Genomic DNA, 27,919 nt, shown 5'->3' on the forward strand with positions numbered 1-27,919 from the left:
TGAACCACTGAGCTAGATGACCGGATAATTCGAACTATATGGAGTCGTGAAGACAGAGGGGTTTATTCATTGTGGCTAACGAGGGGGTTAAATGGTGGGGTTCGCCGAAAACAAGCGATCCTCGCTGTTTAACACCCGCGCCGGCTACTCACCCTATTCAATGTGCCAGGGAACTCCTTGCTGTCAGAGGACAGGGAGGATTCCACCAAACAGCAAGACTCGCGGCTAATGCAGGGAGCCTGCTGTATTTAGCCACGAGCCTCGCTTTTTTAGCGGCCGCACACGCCGTTTCCCCCTCACTCCAAAAACCTAGCAAGGGGGGAAACAGCGTGTGCAGGGAGGTCAGTTGAATACTGACCCTGTGAGCTGTCTTCCCGCCGTTTAAAAAACCCTCTCGCCGGCCACATTGAATACGGCCCAGAGTTTGAGACCACTGTATGCATATAGTAATCGTCAGACCTTTATTTCCTGTTCTATTATGGGATAAAAAAAAGAAAAACATAGAACTGGTAGATTTATTGTTAGGAAATTGTATCAAAGGGGTACAGTATATCTCAATTTTGAGATGGTTAAATCAATCAAATAAAACCCAGGAAATGGAAGGTTAAATGTGCATTGTAATATAGGGGGTTATTCTGATTCACTCGGAAAGGCACAATCACTCTGTAAAGGACAAAACCATGTGCACTGCAGGTGGGGCAGATGTAACATGTGCAGAGAGAGAGTGAAGCTGTGTACACACGCTTAGATTTTTCCCTGTTTTCGATTCGATTTTGCTTATTGAAGCAAAATCGAATCCACATCGAATGGTTTTTAGGACACTTTCGATCTGCATTCGATTCGATGCGCGCTCCTGTTTTCTCAAAATCGAATAGAAAAATCTACTGTGCAGCCAAGGAAATCTCGAATTCGATCCAGCAAATTGAATGAGTACATTGTGCCTACATTGTGAAATCGAAATCGAATCAAATGCAAAAGTACAGATCTAATGCCAAATCGAATGGGATGATCTAATGCCAGATCTAATAGAAAATCGAATCTAACACTAAATCTAAAGCAAATCCTAAAGGCCCCCATACACTATACGATTTTGGGACGATTTCGGCACTTTGGGCCGATAACCGGATGAAATCGCCCCAAAATCGCAGTCACGGTCCCATGCGCATCGGACCGGATCAGGGAGGTCGGACGGTCAGCACATAAGATCATCCGACCTCCCTGTATGCTATGCATATGCCTGCCCACCTGTCAGGCATATGCATGCAGACACCGGGGGGCGGGGGAGCACGGCGGGCAGACACACTGACCTGGCCGGCATGCTGTGATAACAAATAGCAGCGGCAGTAGTGGGGGCGGGCGGTGGCTCACAAATGAGTTCCCGGCAGGTGCGGCGAGTGATGCTGACCTGGCCGGCATGCTGTGATCACAAATAGCAGCGCTGCCGCTGCGGGACGGGACGCACAGTGGCGGCTATTAGATTTTCAAAATGCCTGTCAAATTACCGGCCGTTCTGTGATTGGCTGAGAGCTCTCTCAGCCAATCACAGAACGGCCGGTCATGTGATCACAGCATGCCGGCCAGGCACTACTGCCGCTGCCCGCCCCCACTACTGCCGCTGCCCGCCCCCACTACTGCCGCTGCCCGCCCCCACTACTGCCGCTGCCCGCCCCAACTACTGCCGCTGCCCGCCCCACTGCTCCTCACCGCCCTGCAGCTCCCCATTTGTTTTACATGTGATAAATCGCAAGCGATTTATCACATGTAAAAACTGGCTCATCAAGTGCCAAATTGTATGTGAGCCTCCCGGGGAGCTGCCGGGCGGCTCACAGGAGAATTGGGTCCGACTTGTCCTAAGGACAAGTCGGCCTAATGTATGGGGGCCTTTAGTGTGTGTACAGGGGGATTCAGTACTGAATCCCGGCGGTCGGAATCCCGGCGTTCAGAATCCCGACGCCGGAATCCCGACAGCCGAAATGCCGACAAGGGGGGGACGTGGATCCGCCCCCCCCCCTTGCGGGCTCGCTGCGCTCGCCACGCAGCGGGCCCGGTGCCTCGCTACGCTCGGCACACTAATTTATTTTCCCTCCAGGGGTGTCGTGGACACCCATGGAGGGAGAATATGTCGGTATTTCGGCGGTCGGGATTCCGGCGTCGGGATTCTGAACGCCGGGATCCCGACCGCCGGGATATTAACTGCATCCCGTACAGGGCTTTAGATTTGGGTGGGGGGTGTACTTCAAACTGGTATCCATATTGCAGTGTAAAAATAAAGCAGCCAGTATTTACCCTGCACAGAAACAATAAAATACTCAAATCTAACTCTCTGCACATGTTACATCAGCCCCACCTGCTTTGCATATGGTTTTGTCCATTAGAGAGTGATTGTGCCTTTCCGAGTGAATCAGAATAACCCCCATAGCGTCCACTGTTCCTAGGACTCGTAGCATTAGATCATGAACCCTTCTCTATAGATTATTAAGCAGTGCCAATAGACACTCTCGTTTCTCTTTGTATACATACCTCGTTAAACTTAATGCTGCTTGGTGTGAGTTCGTTGCCGTTGGTTATCAGCCATTGGTTATCTGACCCGTAGCTGTGAATCCTAATGTGTCATATAATGTGGCAAGAGGCCCCATGGCAAGATGAGTGATGAACTGAATGAGATTTTTTTATTGCATTCGAGAATTTCTGTAATGTAGGACTCTACTACCACATATGTAGAATATAACCAATTAATAGCAAGCCCTCAAACATCTATCAGTAGATGATCTATACTACTGGAGCGTGTTACCAACTGTAAACCATCTTCTGAGCGACTGAGCCAGCAAAGTGTATTTACAGTACTATTGACATGTAATGGTGGAGTCCGGTGGATATGCATTCACTCAGTATTTACATTACAGGGGGGGTTCAAACATCTACAAACTTTGTAGAAATTAGTTAATTCAGAATATTTTGATAAAAATATTTAATATGAACAAATTTCAGCTCGTTAGTTTGACTCAAATATGCTTCACTTACGGCCAGATGTATCGTGATAAATGGAGAGTGATAAATCAACTACTATCTGCTATGTTACAGGATGGGTTTGAAAAATGACAGGTAGGAGCTGATTGGCTGGTTGTTTATCACTCCCCACTTTATCACTTTTTGAAGCTTGATACATCTGGCCCTAAATACAAGTTCAATATTAGAACTCTATTTTTTTTTTCTTCATTTATTCAGAATATTATCTCAAGACCTGATGACTTCTATTATTGGAAGTTCTGCATAGTGATGCTCTTTTAAGATCAGTGTCTTTTTATTTTTATTTTTTTGAGAAAAAAAAAGATCCATCCAGTATTTAAATATATATAACAAAAAATTTAGTTAGTTTATTTATTAAAAAGTTATTGGTACTGTTTACCTAGCACGGCGCCCATCGCATTGATCGCATGTACATCGCATGCCATTATAGTGGCATGCGATGCCTGCGATGCGATGGGTGTGATTGTTCCCTATGTAAAATCGCTACAATGTTAAATTCCCTTCCAATCAACCAGATCAACCCAATGGACCCGATTTTACATAGGGAACAATGTTAAATAGCCCCCAGACCACAAATTGAATAGAATAACCACCCTGTAGTGTGAAATGCCACCGAGCCCGAAGCGTGGCGAGCGCATGCGGAATACATGTTAAATAATACGCGTCCCCTCGCGGGGCTCGCTGCACTCGCCACGCTTCGGGCTCGTAATCCGCGTCCCCTCGCGGGGCGCGCTGTGCACGCCACGCTTCGGGCTCGCTGCGCTCGCCACACTTTCTATTCTCAACTCCACGCCGAAGTGGATAGTGGGGGCATGAAAAGGTCGGAGGACGCGTATCGCCACCCCTCGCGAGCTCGCTGCGCTCGCCACGCTTCGGGCTGACGTTGACCATGGGGTGACGTTAACAATGGGGGGAGGGGGGGGCATTTCACACTTCAGGGTGGTTATTCAATTCAATTTGTGGTCTGGGGGCTATTTAACATTGTCCCCTATGTAAAATCGTGTCCATTGGGTTGATCTGGTTGATTGGAAGGGAATTTAACATTGTTCCCTATGTAAAATCTGGTCTATTGGGTTGATCTGGTTGATTAGAAGGCAATTTAACATTACAAACACATAAGCAGGGCCGGTGCTAGGCACCGGAACGCCCTAGGCGGGGGGGCTCCCCGGCGCTCGCCTGCTCCATGGGCAGTATCTCCACAGGTGGCGGGGGGGAAGTGCGATGTGGCGGCGGCAGCATGGGGGGGGGGAGTGTCCACTCACCTCCGTTTGCTGCCGTTGGCCGTGCTGCTGCTGCCGCTAAGTATCTTCACGGGGGCGGGGGGAGGATGTGCGATGCGGCAGCAGCGCGGAGGGGAGGAAGAGTGTCACAGTCTCCGGCTTGTGCTGCTGGATCTGCGGGGAGCTCCGGGGCGCAGGGCTCTGGCCAGACTCCGGCTCCTCGCTGTGCTGGACGGCCGGGGGGTGAGCCTGGCTGCTGGCAGGGCTCTCCGGCTCTCCCTGGACCCCACCTGGATGGAGGACTGGGTTGCTCAGGCACAGGCTGAGCTTAGAGCGGAGGCTGGCCGGGCACAGGTAGAGCTGGGAGCGTAGGCTGGCCGGGCACAGGTAGAGCTGGGAGCGGAGGCTGGCCGGGCACAGGTAGAGCTGGGAGCGGAGGCTGGCCAGGCACAGGCTGCAGTTGTCCCCTTGCTGCTGCCACCGAGTATCTCCACAGGGGGCAGGGAGGGGGGGGTGTGTGATGCGGCGGCAGGTAAAAAGTACCAAGTTATTTATATAGCGCCAGGGCCGGCGCCACCACTAGGCAAACCTAGGCATTTGCCTAGGGCGCCGGCCACTGGAGGGCGGAAAATGCCGCCCGGGTACCTGTCCTAGCTACGTCGCTGTCTATTTAAATCTGGCGGCGGAGGCAGCGGGGGTCCCTGCAGTCTATTAAAAATCACGAGCGCTATCCGCCGGGCTATGCGGAAGCGCTTCTAGTGTGAAAACTCTGGCAGCCAATCAGCGTGCTGCCAGTGTTTTCACACTAGAAGCGCTTCCGCATAGCCCGGCGGATAGCGCTCGTGATTTTTAATAGACTGCAGGGACCCCCGCTGCCTCCGCCGCCAGATTTAAATAGACAGCGCCGAACGCCAGGTACCACCACCCCCCCCCCCCCCCCGGCACCGGGGCGCCCCCAGCCCGACTCGCCTGGGGCGCTCCGGTGCCTTGCACCGGCCCTGTATAGCGCACACATATTCCGCAGCGCTTTACAAAGAATAATTTCATATTCACATCAGTCCCTGCCCCAGTGGAGCTTACAATCAATGCAGAGTTTGTATTTTCTCCCCGTACTTGTGTGGGTTTACTCCGGGTACACCGGTTTCCACCCATGAGCCAAAAATATACTGGTAGGCTAATGGCTCCCAACAAAATTAACAGTAGAATTAATGTGTGTGCATGTATATGTGGTAGGGAAAAAGATAGTAAGCTCCACTGGGTCAGGGACTGATGTGAATGTTCAAAAATATTCTCTGTAAAGCGCTGCAGAATATGTGTACGCTATATAAATGATTGGTAATAAATAAATATTCGCTACCACATGTACACACACATACAGACATTCTAGGGTTAATTTTTTGGGAGCCAATTAACCAACCAGTATATTTTGAATTGTGGGAGGAAACCGGAGTTCCCAAGGAAGTATGGGGAGAACTCCGCACAGTTAGGGCCGTGGTGGGAATCAAAACCATTACCTCAGTACTGTGAAGCAGTAATGCTAACCATTACACCGCCCGTGCTGCCCGTTTAATTTCTTTAGGGGCACAAATGAATTAGTACATATTATTTCCTTTGTTTGATGTGTTCATAGTTGTTTTATTGTGGTGAGGTCAATCTGGATGATCCAGCTGTTTATATACAGTAATACAATCTGGATGATCCAGCTATTTATATACAGTAATACACAGAAGGATGGTATTGAAGGAAGAGTACCAGGTATCCAATTAGGAATGTAATTAATGTGGGCAATTGAGTTTTTAAGTGGGGAACTTACAGCTTGTTCACACATTCTAGCCTTTATTCTAGCACCTTACACTTGTCGCAACCTGTGCTGTTCCTATTTCCTGCCTGGGGTGTATCGCTCTGGTGCTTCTAGCACACTCTGGTATGTATTTCAGCACTGAGATACAGACCAGTGTGTGCTACAAGCACCAGATCAGAGAGCGATACCACAGGCAGGAAAGAGGAACTACATGTGTTGTGACAGGTACAAGGGGCTAAAACGAACACTACAATATTACCACTATCATCACCATTTTCACCCACCATAATTTACTTCTGATAATACCAGGGACAAACTGTAGCCAAAAATGTGCCATCTTTAAAAATTGATCTCGTCTGTGCTCTGACTGAATATTGGTGCGACCGACAATATAACTGCTTTTCCCACATGCATGTGATTATGAACATTTTACAATGTGCCATGGTTTTTAAGTTAGTACTGTATACATTGCTCACACTACCACAGTTTTAAAAGTGCATCTTCTCATACTAATTAACATGCTCTGTCCAGGGATCAGTGACTATAATAACAAGTACCAGGCTGTATCATCAGAACGGAGCACAAGCCTGTTTACAACCTACAGTATTCCTAAACCTAATATTCAATGATCGCAAAGTGATCTGTAAAGGTTGTCTACTCTATGTAACAACACACATGCGTGCTTCCTTCACACTCCTTACTGCTACATTCTCCCTCCAAATGTTTCCAGGCAAGGAACAGAGCGCTCAAATCTCTATGTTTATTTTATGAGTCTGTGTTTCTAATGACAGGTCCCTGGTTGTTCAGCACAGCAGTCCTGTAATAATATTAGGAGCGGCCTCTGCTAGAACTGCTTCTGACTCCTCAGTAGTTAGCCATAAATAGTCGGCGGAAATGCAGCCTGGAATTAGTCACTGGGTAGGTGCCATAAGATACTGAGGAGCGAAGTCCAAAAGTACAGAATGACTATTCATGATAATTGTTCTGTAACACTGTAATTCCTCCACTCCACCTTACTGCTGAAGCTGATTAATGCTGTAGTCCTAAGCTGCATATAGAGACCTTTTATACTATGTAGAATGTACTAGTGTTAGGTTCCACAACCTGTGATACATGACCCCTGTCCCAGTCACTTAGGATAAATGTGCATACTCACGGTTCTCTACTAACTGAAAGTACTACTTTATTTCTCTCTCCCTTTGTTTTATCACAAGTGAATAGAGTGACGCTGTACATAGCATTATCTATTTTTTGCTGTAGCATTGGGGTAAGAATGTAAATCTGCAACTTGAAGTGTTCACATACATACAGTATCCCCAAGGAATGTACCAGTACACACGTTAAGTGTGCCGCCCAGCTAGAAGATAAGGAAGTACAAGTTACTGGGGTTGTGTTTGTGTCAGCTGTGCTGTTTCCCAATATCGGATTTTTCTTTACTAAATATGCTGTTGTCGGTGAATATACTGTAGCATAGACTGATTTTATTTTATTGTTAAAATTTTTATTTTGTTGATATAAAATGAGAAGACATTCACCATAGTAAAAGCCCATAGACATTAGGTGACTTTGAGCTGAAAGTCGCTCAAAACAGCAGGTTTGAGCTGCTTTTAACGCAAAGCCGCCCAGTGTGTATGCCCCAGCGATGAGCGCTGCTGCGCGCTCCCGCAACATCGCTGGGAAAGCCGTTCATCTGCTGGTATAACCAGCAGATGAGCGGCTTTCAGGACGACTTTGCATAGCGCTCCGCTATGCAACGCCATCCTTCCCCCCTCCGTCGGCGCTGGGCAGGGGGAAAGCCGCTCAGTGTGTATGCACTGAGCGGCTTTCCCGGCAGCGATGACAGCGGTGACATCGCTGTCCATACACACTGGGCATAGTCACCCAGTGTGTATGGACCTTAAGACATGAAAGCTGTTCTCAAAAAGTAAAAAACGTAAAGCATGTATACATATAATGCAAAAGTCACAGTAAGATACACAGGGGTATATTCAATGAGTGTCGAAATTGACATCTTCCTGAAAAGACGGCAATTTTTGACATGAATATATCGGAAGGGGTTCCGATCTATTCAATGTTATGTTTTTTTGGCAGGTCTAAATGTTTCAACCTGCGGAAGAGCAGGTGGATTGACGGAATAGACGCTGCTCCACCAAATCCGTCAATTTCAATCCAACATAAAAAGTAGCTGGATTGAGGCAGCGAGGCCGGGTGAGCAGCAGCAGTTTATACAGCGCCATCCTCTGCCGCCCGCACTCTCCTGCTGATACCCGCACCCTCCTGTACCCACCGCAGACTCCCGTACCCATCGCCGCTGGGCTTGTGAGAGCAGCTCACACGGCCCCGTCCCACTGCCTCGCGCTTACCCGGTTCCCGCGCCGGCCGGATGAGCATCAATCAGCGGCCAAATCCGATGTCAGATTTGGCTGCTGCATTGAATAATGGATGCCGGACCAATTCCGGCAAAAAAATTCAGAATGGATCGGCATCATTTAAATATACACCACAATGTCCCTGTACTGTTTCTGTAAATAAAGACACCACTGCGAAAATAGTGTCTGTCTGCAATGTCCATGTCAACCCCAAAAGGTCAACACTGGGAAAAAGGTCAAGACATGAAAAGGTCGATATGAGTTCACTTTTTAATATCAATGTCGAAGCCTGAGCAGGCAGACCCACCAGTAGGTTTACTCTTTACACTCGCCACACTTTGCCATTCCCAATCAGAGTCCACATGAATAGTACGACAAAGTCCCCAAAAATTGGGAGGGGGGGGGGGGATTACGTAAAAAATCATGTTGACATTTTCATGTGTAAACCAAATTGACATTGTCTGTCAACCATCCGTATGCTGGGCCTAATACAGACCTCAACGCAAAGCACCTTTTGGCTGGTTTCACACACTCCGGCTCCTGCCGGACGGTGAAATCCCGCACAGCCAGGGAGCCGTGCCGCACACATTAGTTGTGAATGGACACTATTGTGTCCATTCACACGGGACGGCCACGGCCCGGCCGCACGGCTGCAGCCGGATCCCGCCACTGGAAGGGACGGCTGCCGGGCTGTGGCCATCCCCTCCATGATAAACTAGTATGTGCTGCACGGCTTCCTGGCCGTACGTGTTTTCGCCGTCCGGCAGGAGCCGGAGTGTGTGAAACCAGCCTTTGTCTCAAGTTGACAAAACCATGTGCCCTGCTGGTGGGGCAGATGTAACATGTGCAGAGAGATTTACATTTGGGTGAGTTATTTTGTTTCTATGCAGGGTAAATACTGGCAGCTTTATTTTTACACTGCAATATAGATTTCTGTTTGTACATACCCCACCCAACTGGAACTCTTTCTGCACATGTTACATCAGCCCCACCTGCAGTGCACATGGTTTTGCCTATATGAGAAAAAGAGGTGCTTTGCCATCAGGGCTGAATAAGGCCCACTGTTTCCACTTACACATTCATTTAATATCTTTTCAGTCTTGTACTTTAAATATTCTAAAACATATTTTTTGTGTTTTAAATATTTGTATACTGGAGTGTAAAAAAACAACCAGCTTGGCCATAGATAATTACAGGCCTATTAATGAACTTGGTTTTTGACAGTCGTGTCGAAAACTTACTAAACTGCATTGTACTGTACGTTGCGTTCAGCCTATAAAATAGGTCTGTTTCCTGTAAGCAATATGTACTCTTAATATATGGTTGTGAAATAATATCTTCCAGTAGATTTCCACATGCACCGCTCTGACATTGTGCCTTGATGTGTTCTAACCTGCAGCCTTATAAGCTGCGGTGCTCTGACCTTTGTTATGGTATAGAGGATCAACGCTGTCTAGATCGACCATGTAATAGTTAACCACCCTTAGTCAAAGGGCGGTTAACAGTAGCTCACGGTCATAGTTTGGGTAGCTCGCCTAGCTGCCAGCTTGGATGAAGTGCCTGAAATCAGGACTTGATGCCAAGAGCCACAAGGCAGGAAGCGAGATCCCAGAAGCCACCGGCAGCTGCAGAGGGATCCAGTGTCATTGTCCCATAGAAGACCGGACTCGAGTAGCTCACACCCCAAATAAGGTTGGCGACCACTGGTCTAGATGGACACCTAAAGAAAGTCGACTGTGTCTAGATCGACAGTAACAGAAGATGGGGCATTAGAGCACAGGAGCATAATCAACGGTCACATGGGCTGCTGGCCATGCTCAAACAGTGTCAAAATGGGGCGTGGCCTCACGGGAGTGGAACAGTTTGAAGGCCACGTGTCTGTGGTGTGTGCGGTAGCTCTTCCTACTGTGTATGGAAAATTGGGAGGTATGCATCATGTTCTAGGTTGCAATAGAGAAATGATACAGAATCTGATTGGCTGCTATGGGCAGCATCATCTTTATTCTTTTTTAGAAGCTTTAGTAAATTTATCGTTTAGACCAAGCATCTGGAAATGTCTCTATTTTTCAGCCTAGACCGTGATATGAGGGGTTAGGGGGGTATTCAATCTTCGGGTCACGGCAGACGAGCTTGCTCGCCTGCCGTGACCCAGTCCCGTTCTCGGTCATCTCGACCGAGAACATGCAGGCGGGATTCAATGTCCCGCCTGCAGCGGGACGAGAAGGGGGCGTGGCCGCAGGTTGCGGCCGGGAAGTGACGAGATGCAGCCGGCAACTCGTCACTTCCCGGCTTTTCTCGGCAGAACGAGCCCGACAGCTAGAGATGTCGGGCTCGTTCTGCCAGGAAACCCTGTTCAATGCTGTCGGGGAAGACCGCATTGAATGGGGCCCGTCGAGCATCTCCCCCACGGGAGATGCTCGACGGCGATTGAATATCCCCCTTAGTGTACCCCTAGTTTGGGAAGCACTGGTGTAGATCCATGGGCAACAAATTGCTTGTAACAAGCTTGGATACAGCAGCTGAGCCAAAGTGCCTCCTCTGAGATTTGAAAATGTGTGTACATATATTGTGTAGTCTTGGAAGAATCCAGGTTATAAACCACATGTGGTGGTATGTAATGAGGTCCGAGCTTGGCATGTGATATGATGGCTGAACGTGGTTGTTTTTTTGTTGTTGTTTATATGTTTAACCACTTGAGTAGTATGCCCTGCTCCCCTGCTGCCATTGACAGCAGTAACGTAGGTGGCAGGCTCGGGGATGTTCGGGGCGGCTCGGGAGCGCTCAGGAGTTCAGACGCCGGAGTCCTCCTGAGCCGCCCGAACACCCCCGAGCCTGGCGTCTGTGTGGTCAATGCTGATTGACTGGCGACTGGGGCAACGGCGGTAGGGGAGTTCTTGCGTACAAACAACGGAGTGGCCTTCCTACGATCTGTGGTGGGTTTTGCTGGGGCAGGTCAAACCGGGTGCTGGACGGGGTCCCGACAGTCATTTCCCCGACGTCGGGATCCCGACAGTCAAAACCCCGACACACGGGGGCCCGACGGCCACTGGCTATTCTCCCTCATGGGCGTCCACGACCCCCATAGAGGGAGAATAGAATAGGTGGTGAGCCACCATGCCAGCAGCGTGGCGAGCCTGCAAGGGGCTTTGTTGTGCTCACCATGCTGTCTGGGTCCGACCAGTCGGGATCCCGACTCTGGGAACCCTATACCACACCCGGTCAAACCTGCCCTGGTAGGTTTGTCCTGCCCCAGCAAAACCCACCACTCAAGGGGTTAAGGGGCAATCAGTTACGAGGTATGGTTTTGCCTTGTAAGGGATTGCGCATTTAAAAAAAAAAAGTCCACGTGAGGCCGGCAGTCCACACAGCCGCCATACTCAGACCTCATTACACCCCGGCCATGGTGTCTCAACAAATTATAAATGAATAATGGTATAAACTAATCATTAGGACCATCCAGCTGTGACTTGACACAAAACAATCAATAAGAGAAATAAAACATAACATCTAATAACAGTGATATTATGTGTACTAAACATTGAGTTACCTGCTGGATAATATTGCACTGTATATGGCGAATACTGCAGCAGAATACATTTCATACTGCACCGTAACTGAGAGACTATGCGGTCGGTGATCATACATTCTGTAGCCAGGTGATGACACTTCCATTTAAGCTTGGACAAATGATTATTGTGTGTACAGATAACATTTACTGTACTTCAGTTTATCAGATTAGTAGGGATCATGTTCTGTTTAAATTAGTGGAAAATTACATTATAAAAAAAAAATATGTATTCATTTATACACCAGTAAGGGTTATTTCACTTTTTTTTTTTTATATTAATTCTTGGTATCTCCACCCCAGGTGTGAATCAAAGGGTTGACCATCAATAGGTCGACAATAAAAGTTCGTAATTGACAAAAGGTTGACATGAGGTTTTTTTTTTACAGTGTGAACACCTGAGCAAATGAACCCCCAATTAGTATAGTGCACCATGCTTTGGGCCTACTGTTCCCAATTGGAGTCCAGGCAGATCTTAAAGCATGAAAAAGTCCAGAAAATGAAAATTATCACAAAAAACTCATGTCATGCTTTTTATGTATTGACCATTGCCATGTTGACCTTTTGGTGTCAACTGATTGGCTGTCAACCTTGCCACTGTTGATCTATCATCTGGATACCCTCCACCCCATTTTTTGGCATAGGATTTTATTTTTATTTTGTTCTTTGTCATTTGGGGTGACTTGATTTGATTTAATGTCACTAAGGGCCTGATTCAGACCTGCTCGCTGGGCTGCGAGTGTTCGGAGCCTCGGGAGAAGATAATACCGCTTTCAGAACGCACTCTAGACCCGGGTTATTGCCGTTTTCTTGCGGCCCCAACACGGGTTAAGGTGCGGTCTGAAAAGGCCACCACGGGTTGAGCAACACGGGTGTTCAACCCTGGTAATGACCAGGGTTGAACACGGCTATGACCCGTGTCAAGTGCAGTGTGAACGGGTGCCTGGGTCGAGCGACCCATGTCCTGTTCACAGTATGGAGGAGGCAGCACTGTCAGCTCCAAGTACTGCCTTCCCCCGAGCCCCCGATGACGCGCCGCCGCCCAGCACCGCCCCATGTGACGTCACCGACTAGGCAATATGCCGTGTTGGTGTCTGAACTTTCAGACCGCATTGCCGTGTTGCTCTGGGGATGGGACCTGTGTCCTAATCCCGTGTGCAACACGGCATTTGCGGTCTGAAAGTAGTATTAGACACCCCGCAGAATGCAGGCCACCTACCCCTCCCCCCGCACTCCTTTGCGTTGGAGAACGCATGCCGTGCCGTGCACACAAGCCAGAACTCACTCGGCACGCCAAAGGCCATGGAAAGAAGGAGGCCACTATTGCCGTCGGCATCCCTCCCTCCCAAAGGCCTGGCAACGCCTGTATTTTCTGGAGGATACCCATCGTCATTCGATTATCGCTCGGGCTGAGACTTTGCAGCCCATGCAAATCAACCTGAATTGGGCCTCAAATTATATAATGCTTACCTATAGCAGGGGGGTGGGGATGCCTGATCCTTAAAAGGGAATTTAATAGGTGTATGTGTCATCAGATTTGTACTCTCTGTGGACTTTCCCAATATTGAGGAGGAGCCATGTTAACAAGCTACTGCACTAGGAACTAATTGTATCAGATACATGAAGCTTTAGCACTGGTTAAGTCCACAAAATGGCTGCTTGCTTAGGGCCAAATGAAAAGTGCTAAGCAACCAGCCAATCCGCTCCTATCTGCCATTTTTCAAACTCAGACTGTAACATGTCAGTTAGGAGCTGGTTGCTTATCACTCTCCATTTTATCACTTTTTGAAGCTTGATACATCTGGCCCTTAGTGTATACATGACTGGATTACCTAGTATGAACACGAATACCCCTTTCACATTTCAAATGCCAGGTTGCACACGGGATTTGGACATGAGTCCATCCCAGGAGCGACCCATCATTTGCGCAGTTTGCTGCTCACAGTACCTCGCCAGGGGACAGGGTGGAGCAGCTGCCTCCTCCATAGAAGTTAATTGGACCCGTGTCATGCCCGTTCACACTGCCCAGCAACCCAGGCTTGACTTGGGAATAACCCACTTTGGTACTCTTTACCTAGAACGGCGCCCATCGCGGTGATCGCGACATCGCGGGCAGCACATAAACGGCCGCGACGCGATGCCCGCGATCACCGCGATTTTCCCATAGGGAACAATGTTAAAAAGCCTAATTGACCGCGATTTTGCATTCAATGCCTCAATGCCCGCGATTTTCCCATAGGAATCAATGTTAAATGGGCTACAGAGCCCAAATAGCCCTAATTAACCCTTAAATGTCCCCCAAATTTTTGTACGCCACCCCACGATCCACGCCAACCCGAAGCGTGGCGAGCGCAGCGAGCCCGCGAGGGGCGGCGGTACGCGTCCTCCGACCTTTTCATGCCCTACTATCCACGTCGGCGTGGAGTTGAGAATAGAATAGTGTGGCGAGCGCAGCGAGCCACCGAGCCCGAAGCGTGGCGAGCGGACGCGGATACCTTCACAGTTATACGCGTCCCCTCGCGGACTTCACAGGTGTCCGTGGCGACGCGGACACCTGTGAAGCCCGCGAAGGGACGCGTTTACCTGTGAAGGTATCCGCGTCCCCTCGCGGGGCTCGCTGCGCTCGCCACGCTTCGGGCTCGGTGGCTCGCTGCGCTCGCCACACTATTCTATTCTCAACTCCACGCCGACGTGGATAGTAGGGCATGAAAAGGTCGGAGGACGCGTACCGCCACCCCTCGCGGGCTCGCTGCGCTCGCCACGCTTCGGGTTGGCGTGGATCGTGGGGTGGCGTACAAAAATTGGGGGGACATTTAAGGGTTAATTGGGGCTATTTGGGCTCTGTAGCCCATTTAACATTGATTCCTATGGGAAAATCGCGGGCATTGAGGCATTTTACAGTAAAATCGCGGTCAATCAGGCTTTTTAACATTGTTCCCTATGGGAAAATCGCGGTAATCGCGGGTACCCGATTTTGATGTACCCGCGATTTACCCGCGATGCCCGCGATTTTTTACCCCCGACGCCCGCGATTCTGATCGCGGGCGCCGTTCTAGGTAAAGAGTACCCACACTTTTATCCCGGGTCATATTGACAGGATGCTGGACCCGGGATATTCAACATAGTCTTTCAAACCCGCTGCAACAACCCAGGTTATTTATGCAGTGTGAAATGGGTATAACATTGTTCCATTTGTTTTGTTTTTTTCGGTCTGACTTGTGTTTAATAGCTTGGCTGCTTACACCTGTTTTACTTCATGAAAGAAGTAATAAATGTGTCTTCCTCTGTTTTTATACCCTAAGCTTTTTTGTGTGTTCATTTCTTGTATTTACTCCCTTTCCATAGCAACAAGTGTCAAACACGGAGAGTTGATAATACATTACTACTCCTGCTACTTTCTTGTAATGAAAAGTTCAAAACTGGCCACAGGCAGTCATTTTATAAAGCAAGTTTGTGATTTCTGACTAAATTGGCCACATATCACACATGAGGTCCAAAATGGTCAGATCTGATTCATCAAATGCTCACTACTTGGCCTGGTATAGACAACAGGCAGGCTAACTGGTAACTACAACATTGTAGTGTGTAGTGTCCTGCAAATCAGAGCTCAGGAGTATATGTATGAAGCAGCGATAAGGGAGGAGAAGTGATAAAGTGCCTGGTCACCGGCCAATCAGCTCCTGGCTGTTAAGTTACAGTCTGGGTTTAAAAAGGGACAGTTAGGAGATGATTGGCCGGTGATAAAGTACCATGCACTTTATCACTTCTCCTCTCTTATCGCTGCTTCATACATCTACCCCTTAGTGCGGTCTGAGAGTGACCACACAAGGCAGAGATGTTCCAGGACATGGCTAAGTTCCGTTCCTTTTCTCTGTACAACTAATATAAATTGTGTGGGTTGATTTTGTTTCTCTTATGTGCTTATCGTGCTTGAAAACAAAATAACTGAGCAGAGCCTAGGCTGCTGCAGAATGACAGTAGTGTTTGTGAAGAGCTATATCATTACAGAACAGCCATAACTGCTTATTCCAGTCCTGCAAGTGTGGTCTCAGACCAGTTCTGCAGATTGAGTAGCATTCAGGTTACTGCTGGAGTGAATCATGCTTTCCCTTATTACACCTTATTTACTGGAGTAAGCGTGACTCCCTTTTTGTAATCTGTTTAAGATTAAAAAAGAAACTAAGGTTTTTCTTGGTTCTTTTCCAAACCTCATATATATTTCCTTTTTGATTTGAAAGGCCAAACATCCTGAAATACCATATTTTTTGTATCCTTTGTCAATTGCATACTGTGGATAGAAATTGTACGCAGCCTTACTGAATTTGAAGAAAAAAACTTTTAGAAAAAAAAGTGCCCTTTTGAAAAGGTTGATTATGGGGTCAGTGTCCACAGCTGTCAACATGGAACCCCAATTAGTGTAGTGCATACACCAGCTTTGTCCGCCATGCTCAGGCATTGGGCCTCACACTGCTAAAGCTGCAGCACACTACCATTCCCAGTTGAAGTCCACGTGGATGTTAAAGTATGACAAAGTCCAAAAAATTAAGAAAAAAAGTGAAAAACTCATGTACACCATTTTATATAGACACTGTAGACTAGGGGTCTTCAACCCGTGTCCTCTTCCTGCCCGCCATGCACAGGATAGATATATTTTTCTTAAAAAAAAAAGCGCTGGCAATGTAATGCAGTCCCCGGGTGCCGTCTCCTTAATCTTGATTGGCTGCTGGATGCGGAGGACGGAAGTGTAGTGGGTGGGCAGTGGCTGTGTGCGGACATGCGCAGTCTGTGCTTCCTGTCGACGTGTGTCACCCGGCCCACCCCTTGCCCATTCAGCATCAGTGTCACAGCGGGACGCTGACAGCTGCATCCTGGACAGGACTGCAGGGGTGTTATGTGTTGAGTATGAGGGGGGGTGCTGACTATGTATGGGGGTGGGGTGCTATGTGCTGCGTAATGGTGGGGGACTATGCTGACTATCTATGAGGGGGTCTGTGCTTTCTATGGGGGGCTGGGCCAACTATCTGAGGGGTCTGTGGGGTGGGGGTGTTCTAACTATCTATGGGGCTGTGCTGTCTTTCTATAAATGGCTGTGCTTTATGGGGGGCTGTGGTTATTTATTACCAGTTATTTATATAGCGCATACATATTCCGCAGCGCTTTACAGAGAATATTTGAACATTCACATCAGTCCCTGCCCCATTTGCAGGCATGCGATGCTATGCGATATTTAATTGTACAAGCATCGCATCGTACACCGCTAAATAAGGTACACTATGCCATGCGATGGGCGCCGTGCTAGGAAACAAGTACCCCAATTCCTATACACTAGGGTGCTGTAATACAAAAAAGTGTGGGATCCACTGGGTTACTCTCCAATATCCCTATTTTCAGCTACAATAAAATTGCCAATCAAGCATAATAATACAGCTAAACCAGTGGTCCCAGTGTACTAGCACTCTCAGACTCTAGGCCTGGAATTGATGCTTCTTGCATGGCAATGGCCAATTTCTTACTCTCCACATCCATACGCAAGTACACTGAGTTCGTGCCGGTTTAGTATTGAATCCCTTTTACTCTGGCCCGCAATAGTGCATTATATATATATCGCACCCCACTTAACTTTCCTTTCCTCTGTCTGTTCTTTTCCTACACACTATTTATTTAATTTTTCTTTTTCATTTACAGTATATGTTCAATACACATTTATCAACTGACAATTCTGATGTGTGGTTTTGATTGTCAGTAGTTGCCTGCCTTTTCCTACCTGTTGTATATTGTTTCAAATATATTTCAAACTGAGGGAATCTCTGCACAGGCCTCAGTGGGTCATTGTTGAGGTGATTTAATTAGAATGGAAACAAGGCTCTGACTGGAATAAATGGCTAAAATAATAAATTGTGATCATTACTTTGGACTACAGAACTGTCCTGACCACAAATCCAGCGAGCTGGCAACTTCCACATTCCCTCACCTCCATTATAGTAAAGGACACAGTCAGCTCTGGATAAGAAATGACAAACACGCTAAGCCAAACAAATGATTGCTTAGTCGTAAAATAAACTGTTTCACATTCCTAGGTGGGGGACATGACTGATACATCTTGTTTATCAGTTTGGTGCTTTCAGGGGGGAAATTGCAGGACACATATTAGATTTTGATATAAGCTAACCCAGGGGTCCTCAAACTAATTTGCTCTGGGACCCCATCAGACAATAAAAATAATGACCGGACCCCAGCATCACATGTGTAGTCAGCAGACAGCACATGCATGGCAGCATTGTGGAGGTACAAAATTATGTGAGTCTAAAATAACAGACAATTCAACAGATTTTTCAGACTCCTTGAATCACTGGCTGAGAACAGAAAAGTCATCAGCCTGATGGTCAGCAACATGGAGTCATGACCCCATGCTGAGAAGGTCAGGACCCACAGTTTGAGAACCGCTGAGCTAACCTATTATCATTTCCCTGCTTCTAATGGAATCATCCCTACAGTGATACATATGCTCGGGCCTTACATTTTATCATTTAAAAAGGATAATTTGAATATTTGGTTCCTGTCTTTGTCCTATCTGTGCAGGCTCGAGGATGTACACAAGTCTCATGCAGCACGTATGTTTCTCATGCTGAGTTCTACAATGACAGCATTGTTTTCTGTGGTGATTATAGATGCAGCCCTGACATAGTTCTTTGCATATCGAAGTAGTTGACCCAGCTATTTTCCTAACCCCTTGCTGGCAGTTTGTGTGTCACTTTGTGTTTTATTTGATTTATCCTGTTCAGTTGAGAATCTGGGCAGCTGAGAAATAATTTCCTGAGGGCAGAGATGCAACTGAAATAAACATTGCATGGAGTATGGCCCAGCCTGCTGTATTTTCTGGTTAAAGTAAAATTATTTAAGCCCTTTGCTGTAGAGGACTAGTGTCACTCGTTATCCGCATGCACGTTAAAACTTAGGGCGGTGACGGGAAAGTGAATAAAGCTAAATTGAATTTACTTTACCCACAAAGGGGGTATTCAGTCTTGGCCGATATAGCGTCCATCCGTATTCAGTCCCATCTGTTTTTGGACAGGACTTGCCTGTACAGATTCGACTTTGTTAAAAGTCGAATCTGCATTGTTGAAAACGGCCGCTGAATTGTGGAATCCACAGCAGTTTTCAATGATCACCAGCCGCTTTTGCCGAGCTGTGGAATTTCCGAGAGTCGGATTCACGGACCCGACATTGAATAGGTTGAATGTCAATTTGGTCTAATCTTGTCAGAAACAGCTGATATCTCGGCTTGTCGGAGCTATTGTCCAGGATTTAAACACACCGCCCCCCCCCCCCCCCCCCCACACACACACACACACAAAATCTGCATGACCAGTGGGGACATGCTGACAGCCAGGGGCAGATGCAAGACATGCCAGCAATGTGCACTTACATCACTGTAATGTTAAAATAATTGTAAAAGTTGTGTGGGAAGGGGGTGGCAGAGTAAGTACATTCTGCCTCCCCTGTCCTCCAATGTATAAAGATGGAGGCACCTTTCTCTCTTTGAAACTATGGGCCTGATTGTTTGTAAGGAATGCTGGGTACACACTGGTGGGATGGGACCTGGTTGGGTGCCATCATCAGCAACTGAATGCACACTTGCCAATGACGAGCGGGGACGGGGAGCAAAGATCATGCTGCAATGCTCTCGCTAGTGATATCCTCCATGGTCTTGAAAGGGAGCTCCAATCATCCGCGACAGTGCATACACATTGGGCGACATTCGGCCTTTGTTGCTCCAACTTATCAGAATTTGCAAAATCATTAGAAGTGTCCAAAAAAAAGCATTCATCTTTGTGCCTGCAACAAACAATGTTGCATTGCAAGGGGAGAAAATATACTGTACTATGTGCAAGGTAAATACTGGCTGCTTTTACATGTAGTCCACAAATGTTGGATAGCTTTCAAATTTACACAGCAATTTAATTTACAGTTTGAACACATCCCACCTAAATCTAACGCTCCCTGCACATATTACATCTGCCTCACACACAATGCAATAGGGTTTGGCCCAGTTACTTTTTTTTTTTAATTAAATTTTTTTGCTTTGCTTACAATCCTAAATCAGGCCCTATGTTCTCTCGGGAAGCGGTCATCTATTAGAATGAACTTAGGTCTACAGTCATTAGGTCGACCCCACTAGGTCGACTGGCAGGAAGGTCGACCTGACTTAAGGTCGACATGGGCCAAGGTCGACATGACTTAAGGTCGAATTTGCATAAAGGTCGACATGATGAAGGTCGACTGGTTATAAGGTCGACATGGGTTTTTCACTGTTTTTTGAGCCGACATGTGCCGACAGGTGGTATTTCATGCCCTACCATCCACTAGGGCGTGGTGGGAGAATAAAATAGTGTGCCGAGCGCAGCGCGGCACCGTGCCCGAAGCATTGCGAGCGATGCGAGGGTCCGATTCTCATTGCCAACTGTGTCCATGTCTACTGTGTCGACATTCTGATCAAAAAACAGTGAAAAACCCATGTCGACCTTATGACCAGTCGACCTTCCTCATGTCGACCTTTATGCAAATTTGACCTTAAGTCATGTCGACCTTGGCCCATGTCGACCTTAAGTCAGGTCGACCTTCCTGCCAGTCGACCTAGTGGGGTCGACCTAATGACTGTAGACCTAAGTTCATTCTGACAGATGTACCGCTTCCGTTCTCTCTACCTAAATCACAGAGACTTCCTATAAACTCTATGATAGATGGTACTGTACTCCTCCTAAGCTATCCAAATTATTTCCCTCATCTACCCCAGTCTGCCGGAGAGGTTGTGGCCATAGAGACACTTTCCTCCACATTTAGTGGACCTGCCCGCATAGGGTTCCATTTTGAGACTTGGGGCCAAATGTAAGAGGGTGAGAGTTTCAGAAAGTGAGAGATTTTGGGAGAGTTTTCCCATGTTTTTGAAAGCAGCAATCAATTACATGGCAAAATCAACCTATTTTTGCAGTGTATTTGGTTGCTGCTTTAAAAAAACATGGGAGAACTCTCCCAAAATCTCTCACTTTCTGAAACTCTCACCCTATTACATTTGGCACTTAATGTCTTAAAAGCTTTATCAGGCCTGTGCAGCGATTGCGTGTCAACCAGAATAACCTCCACTATCTGTTGTTTATAGAGCTGCTCACATAATATTCGGAGATAAGTGTCAGACCTGTCTATGGGGTATATTCAATGATGGGGACGAGCAGGGCTGCCTGTCAGTATTCAACGGACTCTCCCCCTCCCCTGCATATGCTGATTCCCCCTTGCTCAGTTTTTGGAGCGAGGGGGAATCTGTGTATGCGGCCGCAGAAGCAGCGAGACTCGTGGCTAAATGTAGCGGGCTCCCTGCATTAGCCGCGAGCCTCGCTGTTTGGGGGAATCCTCGCTGCCCTGTGACAGAGAGGATTTCCCTGGAACGTAGAATAGGGTGAGCGGCCGGCGAGGGGGTTAAACAGCGAGGATCGTTTGTTTTCTGCGATCCCCGCCATTTAACCCCCTCGCCGGCCGCATTGAATACGGGCCTATGACACAACTGTGGATGTATGTAGTTATACAGTATGGTATGTCGAGACCATGACTAACTAGTACTTGTGTGATTTCATTGGCTGATACAGAACTGTTGGAGAGCATGTGCAGCCAGTTTTAGATTGCAATTCCGTTGTGCAATCTAAAGCCCTGTACACACGCTTAGATTTGCTTTAGATTTGATGTTAGATTCGATTTTCTATTAGATCTGGAATTAGATCATCCCATTCGATTTGGCATTAGATCTGTACTTTTGTTTTCGATTCCACAATGTAGGCACAATGTACTCATTTGATTTACTGGATCGAATTCGAGATTTCCTTGACTGCACAGTAGATTTTTCTATTCGATTTTGAGAAAACAGGAGCGCGCATCGAATCAAATGCAGATCGCAAGTGTCCCAAAAACCAGTCGATTTTGCTTCTATAAGCAAAATCAAATCGAAAAACAGGGAAAAATCTAAGCATGTGTACACAGCTTTACACCTACTATAATAACCCCCCACCCACCCCCATAACTGCACTTTGCCCCTCCATTGATCCTATTGTTTAGCGACTGGGCTGTGAAGCTGGATTTAAAGACATATGTGGTTTTTTTTTCTGTTTTTTTTTTCAATTTTCTCATAGATTTGAGTCAAATCCTTTCTAAATCCCCAAATCTATATATTTTAGTTTAATGGATATGTAATAAGTGAAATTATAACAGATAGTGAATATTTCTGAGAAAATAACTTAATTGTATTTATTGCCAAGCTTCTTTGCCGTAGAAGATCTTGTGGGATCCTCCGTTACTTACTGCTCCTCATCCATTTCTTCTTTTCCTATTTATTTATTTTTTTTCTAAATGAGATTAAGGGATCAGAAATAACAGAAAGGATTAAAGAGGCGATGCTAGCGTTGCTGGGACCAGCCGATCCTCTTAAAACTTGTCCTGTGACCTGTACAGCAGGGATCAGTAATGTTGGGGAGGGGGGTGTATAAAGACGAGAATACAGAAAGCATGGGGTCAGTGACGGGTGAAATGTGGACTATACCACTGAGATGATATTTGCTGGTGCTTAGTGTGGTCAGGGATCAATGTTAACCTTCTTTTTTTTTTTTTTTAAAGTGACATTAAGTATCACAGTTGTGTTGTATTCGTTAGTCTGTAAAAAGCACCAAGACTCTGTTTAATAGCAGCACAAGGCCTTATACATGATGTATCTTAAGAGATATCATTTATGTCTGTGCAACTATTTATTTTATTGGGGATAGTGTCATTAGGTCGACACATAAAATATGTCGATATTGATAAGGTTGACAGGCTGGAAGGTCAACACAAGCATTAGGTTGATATGTTTTTTTTTGTTTGTTTGTTTGTTTTTGAGCCGACATGTGCTGACAGGTAGTATTTCATGCCATATTATCCACTAGGGCAGTGGTTCCCAACCCTGGTCCTCAAGTACCCCCAACAGTGCATGTTTTGCAGGTCTCCACACAGAATCACAAGTGCTATAATTAGCTCCACCTGTGGATCTTTTCAAATGTGCCTGAATAATGAGTGCAACTGCCGGGTGACCTGGAAAACGTGCACTGTTGGGGGTACTTGAGGACCAGGGTTGGGAACCACTGCACTAGGGCAAGGATGGGGAACCTTCGGCCCTCCAGCTGTTGTGGAACTACACATCCCAGCATGCCTTGTTGCAGTTTTGCTACGTGGCCATGCTACAACTGTTGCAGGGCATGCTGGGATGTGTAGTTTAACAACAGTTGGAGGGTGTAGAGAGAGAGTAGAATAGTGTGCCGAGGGCAGCCAGGGCACCTGCCAAAGCATGGTGAGCCATGCGAGGAGATGTGGTAGACTTTGACGGGGTCGGTGTCAACTATGTCAACATTTAGGACAGAAAAAAACGTGAACAACTCATGTCGACCTTTTTACTGTTGACCTTCCCATTGTTGAAACAATGCTTGTTGACCTTCAAACCCTGTCAGCTTAGCCATGTCGACCTATTTCATGTCAACCTAAGCCATGTCTACCTTCATTTGTCGACCCAATGACCCATATTCCTTTTATTTAGGGATGGCCATCGACCATCGATGATTCAAAATCATCGATGGTTTATGGCCGATGTCGAATACTTTTGCCATTGATTGGGGGGGAACCAGATGGTTTCCCTACATCGATGGCATAGTATAATTTATTTATTTATTTTTTTTTTTTTCAAGGTGCTGGGACACAGAGCTCCGCACCCACATTTTGATTGGTCATTCGACCATTCAGTCAAAGGTGATGGATAACCATCGATAGCTAAAACTATCGTTGGTTATCAATCACATAGTTTCTGACTATCGATGGCTGGTTGCAGAATCACCATCGATGGCGACTGCACTAATGGCCATCCCTACTTTTATTGACCCATTCTTACCATATGGTGTACTTTTTTTTTTGTCTCTCAAATTATAGGTAACTTTAAACACACTACAACAATTCAAGGCATTTTTTGTTTATCTCTTTCAGTACCAAGTGGGTCAGCTTTACTCCGTAGCAGAAGCAAGTAAGAATGAAACAGGTGGGGGAGAAGGTGTGGAGGTACTTGTAAATGAACCTTATGAGAAGGATGGCGAGAAGGGCCAATACACACACAAGATTTATCATTTGCAAAGGTAAAATATTATTTTGCTATCTTCAGTTCTACAAGAACAAAGCCGGCCATACATCTACAGATCGATTGTCAGATTGGGCTGGTTGGAACAAAAACCTGGTAATGGATGAGCGCAAATGACAGTTGACCATTTGCTTTGAAATGCTGGAAACCTGCCAAAAACTGTCAATTAGTTATGACCATTGTTTTGTCCTAACCAGCCCAATCTGACAATCAATCTGTAGATGTATGGCCAGCTTCAGATAGATAATTACTAATGGAAGATGTATTTCTTGAACTAAATTGTGCTAATTTTTAGAAATTTTGATTGCAAGTGGTGACAATCTTGTATAATCCAAGTATTTTTTATAAAGGTGCAAATATATATATATATATATATATATATATATATATATATATATATATATATATATATATATATATATATATATCTCTCCAAAGTGAGGGTAGCACTCACTATTCCAATCCATTCATGCTGGGGTGTTCACACTCAAGAATCCATTTCTGGATACTAATAGAACGTGGGTACATATAGAGGCCACTCTCCAGACTGCAGCTGTAGGGCGGAGGAGGCAGAGACCAACCCGCAGCAGCCAGGTAGGAGGCGGCGGGAGAAACTGGGGACCCACTCTCCCTTTCCCGGCTGCTTTGCAGAGGGCAGGTCTTATCGCAAGAGCTGCCCTTTGCTATACTAATCGCATATGTTAGAGCATATGCGATCAGGGGGGACAGTAACTGGCGGCGGAGGATAGTACATCAGCCCTAGCTGAGGCAGGTGTTTTTTTTTCTGCCATTAAATCTATGTTTCCATTATATTTTTTAAAACATTTCACAAATGTTCACTCTAGACTGCAAATTATGAGCACCACATTAATTCAATTTTTCCACTTCTTTTCCCCACATCATTAATATTGTTTTATCCTCCTTCTTATTTTATCCATGAACATACAAAACATTAGAGCTGTCTTCATTTTAAGTGTTATCATGACATTATTTTTCACTATAACAATTACATCAAGCTAAAGTCACCAGAAAGCACCAACATTGGCTCTGTATTATCTGGTGATACCTAGAACTATGCACAGCTCGCAGAGAACTATGCACAGCTCGCACAGAACTATGCACAGCTCGCGCTCTTTCTTGTTCCAGAAAATTCAAATCTAATTTTTTTGCATTCTTGAACAGAAACAAGTGTGCCTTTTACGGCTATATTAAATTCTCTTGATCTGTATAGACACATAGGGTGAGATTTAATCGGATGAGAGATTCAGAAAGTGAGAGATTTGCTAAGAAATCTCCAGATTTTTTTTTTTTTTAAAGCGGCAATTATTTACACTGCAAAATCAAACTGGTTTAGCAGTGTAAATGATTGCTGCTTTAAAAATATGGAGATTTCTTACCAAATCGCTCACTTTCTGAATCTCTCGTCCTATTAAATCTCACCCTTAATTTATCATTTGCATAGTTACTCATTGTAAATACCCATCTGTTTCCCCCTAGACATGTGCCTCACTTGCTTAGTCACTGTTTATACCCAGGAGGAGGGCTGACGTCAGGGGCTGGCTGGCAACTTTTAGCCTGGGGGGACAAGTACAGCGCACTGGCCCATAAGTAACAGCGCATCATTAAATTTAGGTTTTTCATTTAAAAAATATGTATTAATAAAAAAAAAGATTAGGCCTGGAGTTGATTATACCTTAGACACTTTAACAGGCTGCTCCCCCTGAATAATAATACCAGAACACCCCAGGCCGCTCCCCCTGCATAATAATACCAGGACACCACAGGCTGCTCCCCTGCATAATAATACCAGGACACCACAGGCTGCTCCCCTGCATAATAATACCAGGACACCACAGGCCGCTCCCCCTGCATAATAATACTAGGACACCACAGGCCACTCCCCCTGCATAATAATACCAGGACACCACAGGCTGCTCCCCCTGCATAATAATACCAGGACACCACAGGCCGCTCCCCCTGCATAATAATACCAGGACACCACAGGCTGTTCCCCTGCATAATAATACCAGGACACCACAGGCTGCTCCCCTGCATAATAATACCAGGACACCACAGGCCGCTCCCCCTGCATAATAATACTAGGACACCACAGGCCACTCCCCCTGCATAATAATACCAGGACACCACAGGCTGCTCCCCCTGCATAATAATACCAGGACACCACAGGCCGCTCCCCCTGCATAATAATACCAGGACACCGCAGGCTGCTCCCCCTGCATATTAATACCAGGACACTGCAGTCTGCTCCCCCTGTATAATTCTACCAAGACACCACAGGCTGCTCCCCCTGCATAATACAAGGACACCGCAGGCTGCTCCCCCTGTATAATTATACCAGGACACCACAGGCTGCTCCCCCTGTATAATTATACCAGGACACCACAGGCTGCTCCCCCTGTATAATAATACCAGGGCACTTATATCAGGACACCGCAGGCTGCTCCCCCTGTATAATAATACCAGGACACCACAGCCTGCTCCCCTTGGATAATTATACCAGGACACCACAGGCTGCTCCCCCTGTATAATTATACCAGGACACCACAGGCTGCTCCCCCTGTATAATTATACCAGGACACCACAGGCTGCTCCCCCTGTATAATTATACCAGGACACCACAGGCTGCTCCCAAAGTATAATTATACCAGGAAGCCACTGGCTGCTCCCCCTGTATAATACAAGGACACTTATATCAGGACACCGCAGGCTGCTCCCCCTGGCTCACGTGTATTGATACGACCCAAACCTACCTGGGTTATTTAGTCCTGGTGCTAAATGACAAGGAGATGGTTGGAGCCATGGGGTGGTCCACTGGGGTGAGCTTAAACTTTATTTAAATTTGCCTAGAAGACAAAGAATAGGCTGTTGATATGTATGGGGACAAAAGATTTGTGACAATAGGCCTCTGTAGACAGAATATTGGGCATATCTGGGGCAAGCTTGGTCTCTTCATGTTAGTTGAGTTGTCTGATCTGATAGAAACCGTTGGTAGTGTCCAGACAGTTTAATAATTGTTTCACTAACGTCCTTGATGGGATACTGGGAATGGTCTTAAGACATTGGGTATTAGAGGGTATCCGCAGGAGACAGGCACATCTATAACTTTGAAGCTGGGTGTACTGGCTCCTCCCCTCTGATTCCCCTCCCAGGAACCAGTTTAGAAAAATGTGCCCTCAGGAGAGGATGCACACTGCTGGAGCTCCAGAGAGTTTGTCTTCAGTTTATTTTCTTTTATTATTTTGGGGTTACTGTGTTGGACTTCACAGTATCCCTGCTTCGTGGGAGTCAGTTGAGGAGGGTTCAGCTGCAGGCCTCTTAAGGTACCGAGCTGTCCCTGCTGCAGGACCACTGTCCTGAGAGGGTGTTTGTACTCACGGGCATTGCGCTGCAGTGATACTCACCCCCAGCATGCCGCACACTCCTGACACAGTCCGAAGACGTCTGTGGTGAGTAGAAACCGGGGTCCCCACAGTGGGGTACCCCGGCTCATTGTGCGGCAAGATGGCGGCGGCGGCAGACGCGGTACCCTGCACAGGGGCTGCGCAGACCCCCTGTCACAAACTGGCTGCGGGTGACAGTCCCTGGGCTACCAGGGCAGATCCCACTATAAAACGCTGTTCAGTGTAAGGGCGCCATTAAAACTGACAGCCAGCGCCAGTATAAAGATCAGTGAAGCCCCTGCGCCATCACAGGGGGGCGGGGCTTCAGCGGAGCGAGGCCAGA

General features: G+C 46.7%; 1 protein-coding gene across 1 annotated transcript in view; it reads left to right on the plus strand.

The window, feature by feature from the left end:
• The window catches only part of PITPNA (phosphatidylinositol transfer protein alpha), a 69,881-nt gene that overhangs the window by 4,757 nt on the left and 37,205 nt on the right, over positions 1 to 27,919 (plus strand). Inside the window, exon 3 of the mRNA XM_083172172.1 lies at positions 24,028 to 24,173. Within this exon, the coding sequence (XP_083028298.1) occupies positions 24,028 to 24,173 (146 nt within the window). The remainder of the gene's footprint in view (positions 1 to 24,027; positions 24,174 to 27,919) is intronic.

Source organism: Crinia signifera, chromosome 2 (genome assembly GCF_055691185.1).
Source record: "Crinia signifera chromosome 2, ASM5569118v1, whole genome shotgun sequence".
NCBI lineage: Eukaryota > Metazoa > Chordata > Amphibia > Anura > Myobatrachidae > Crinia > Crinia signifera.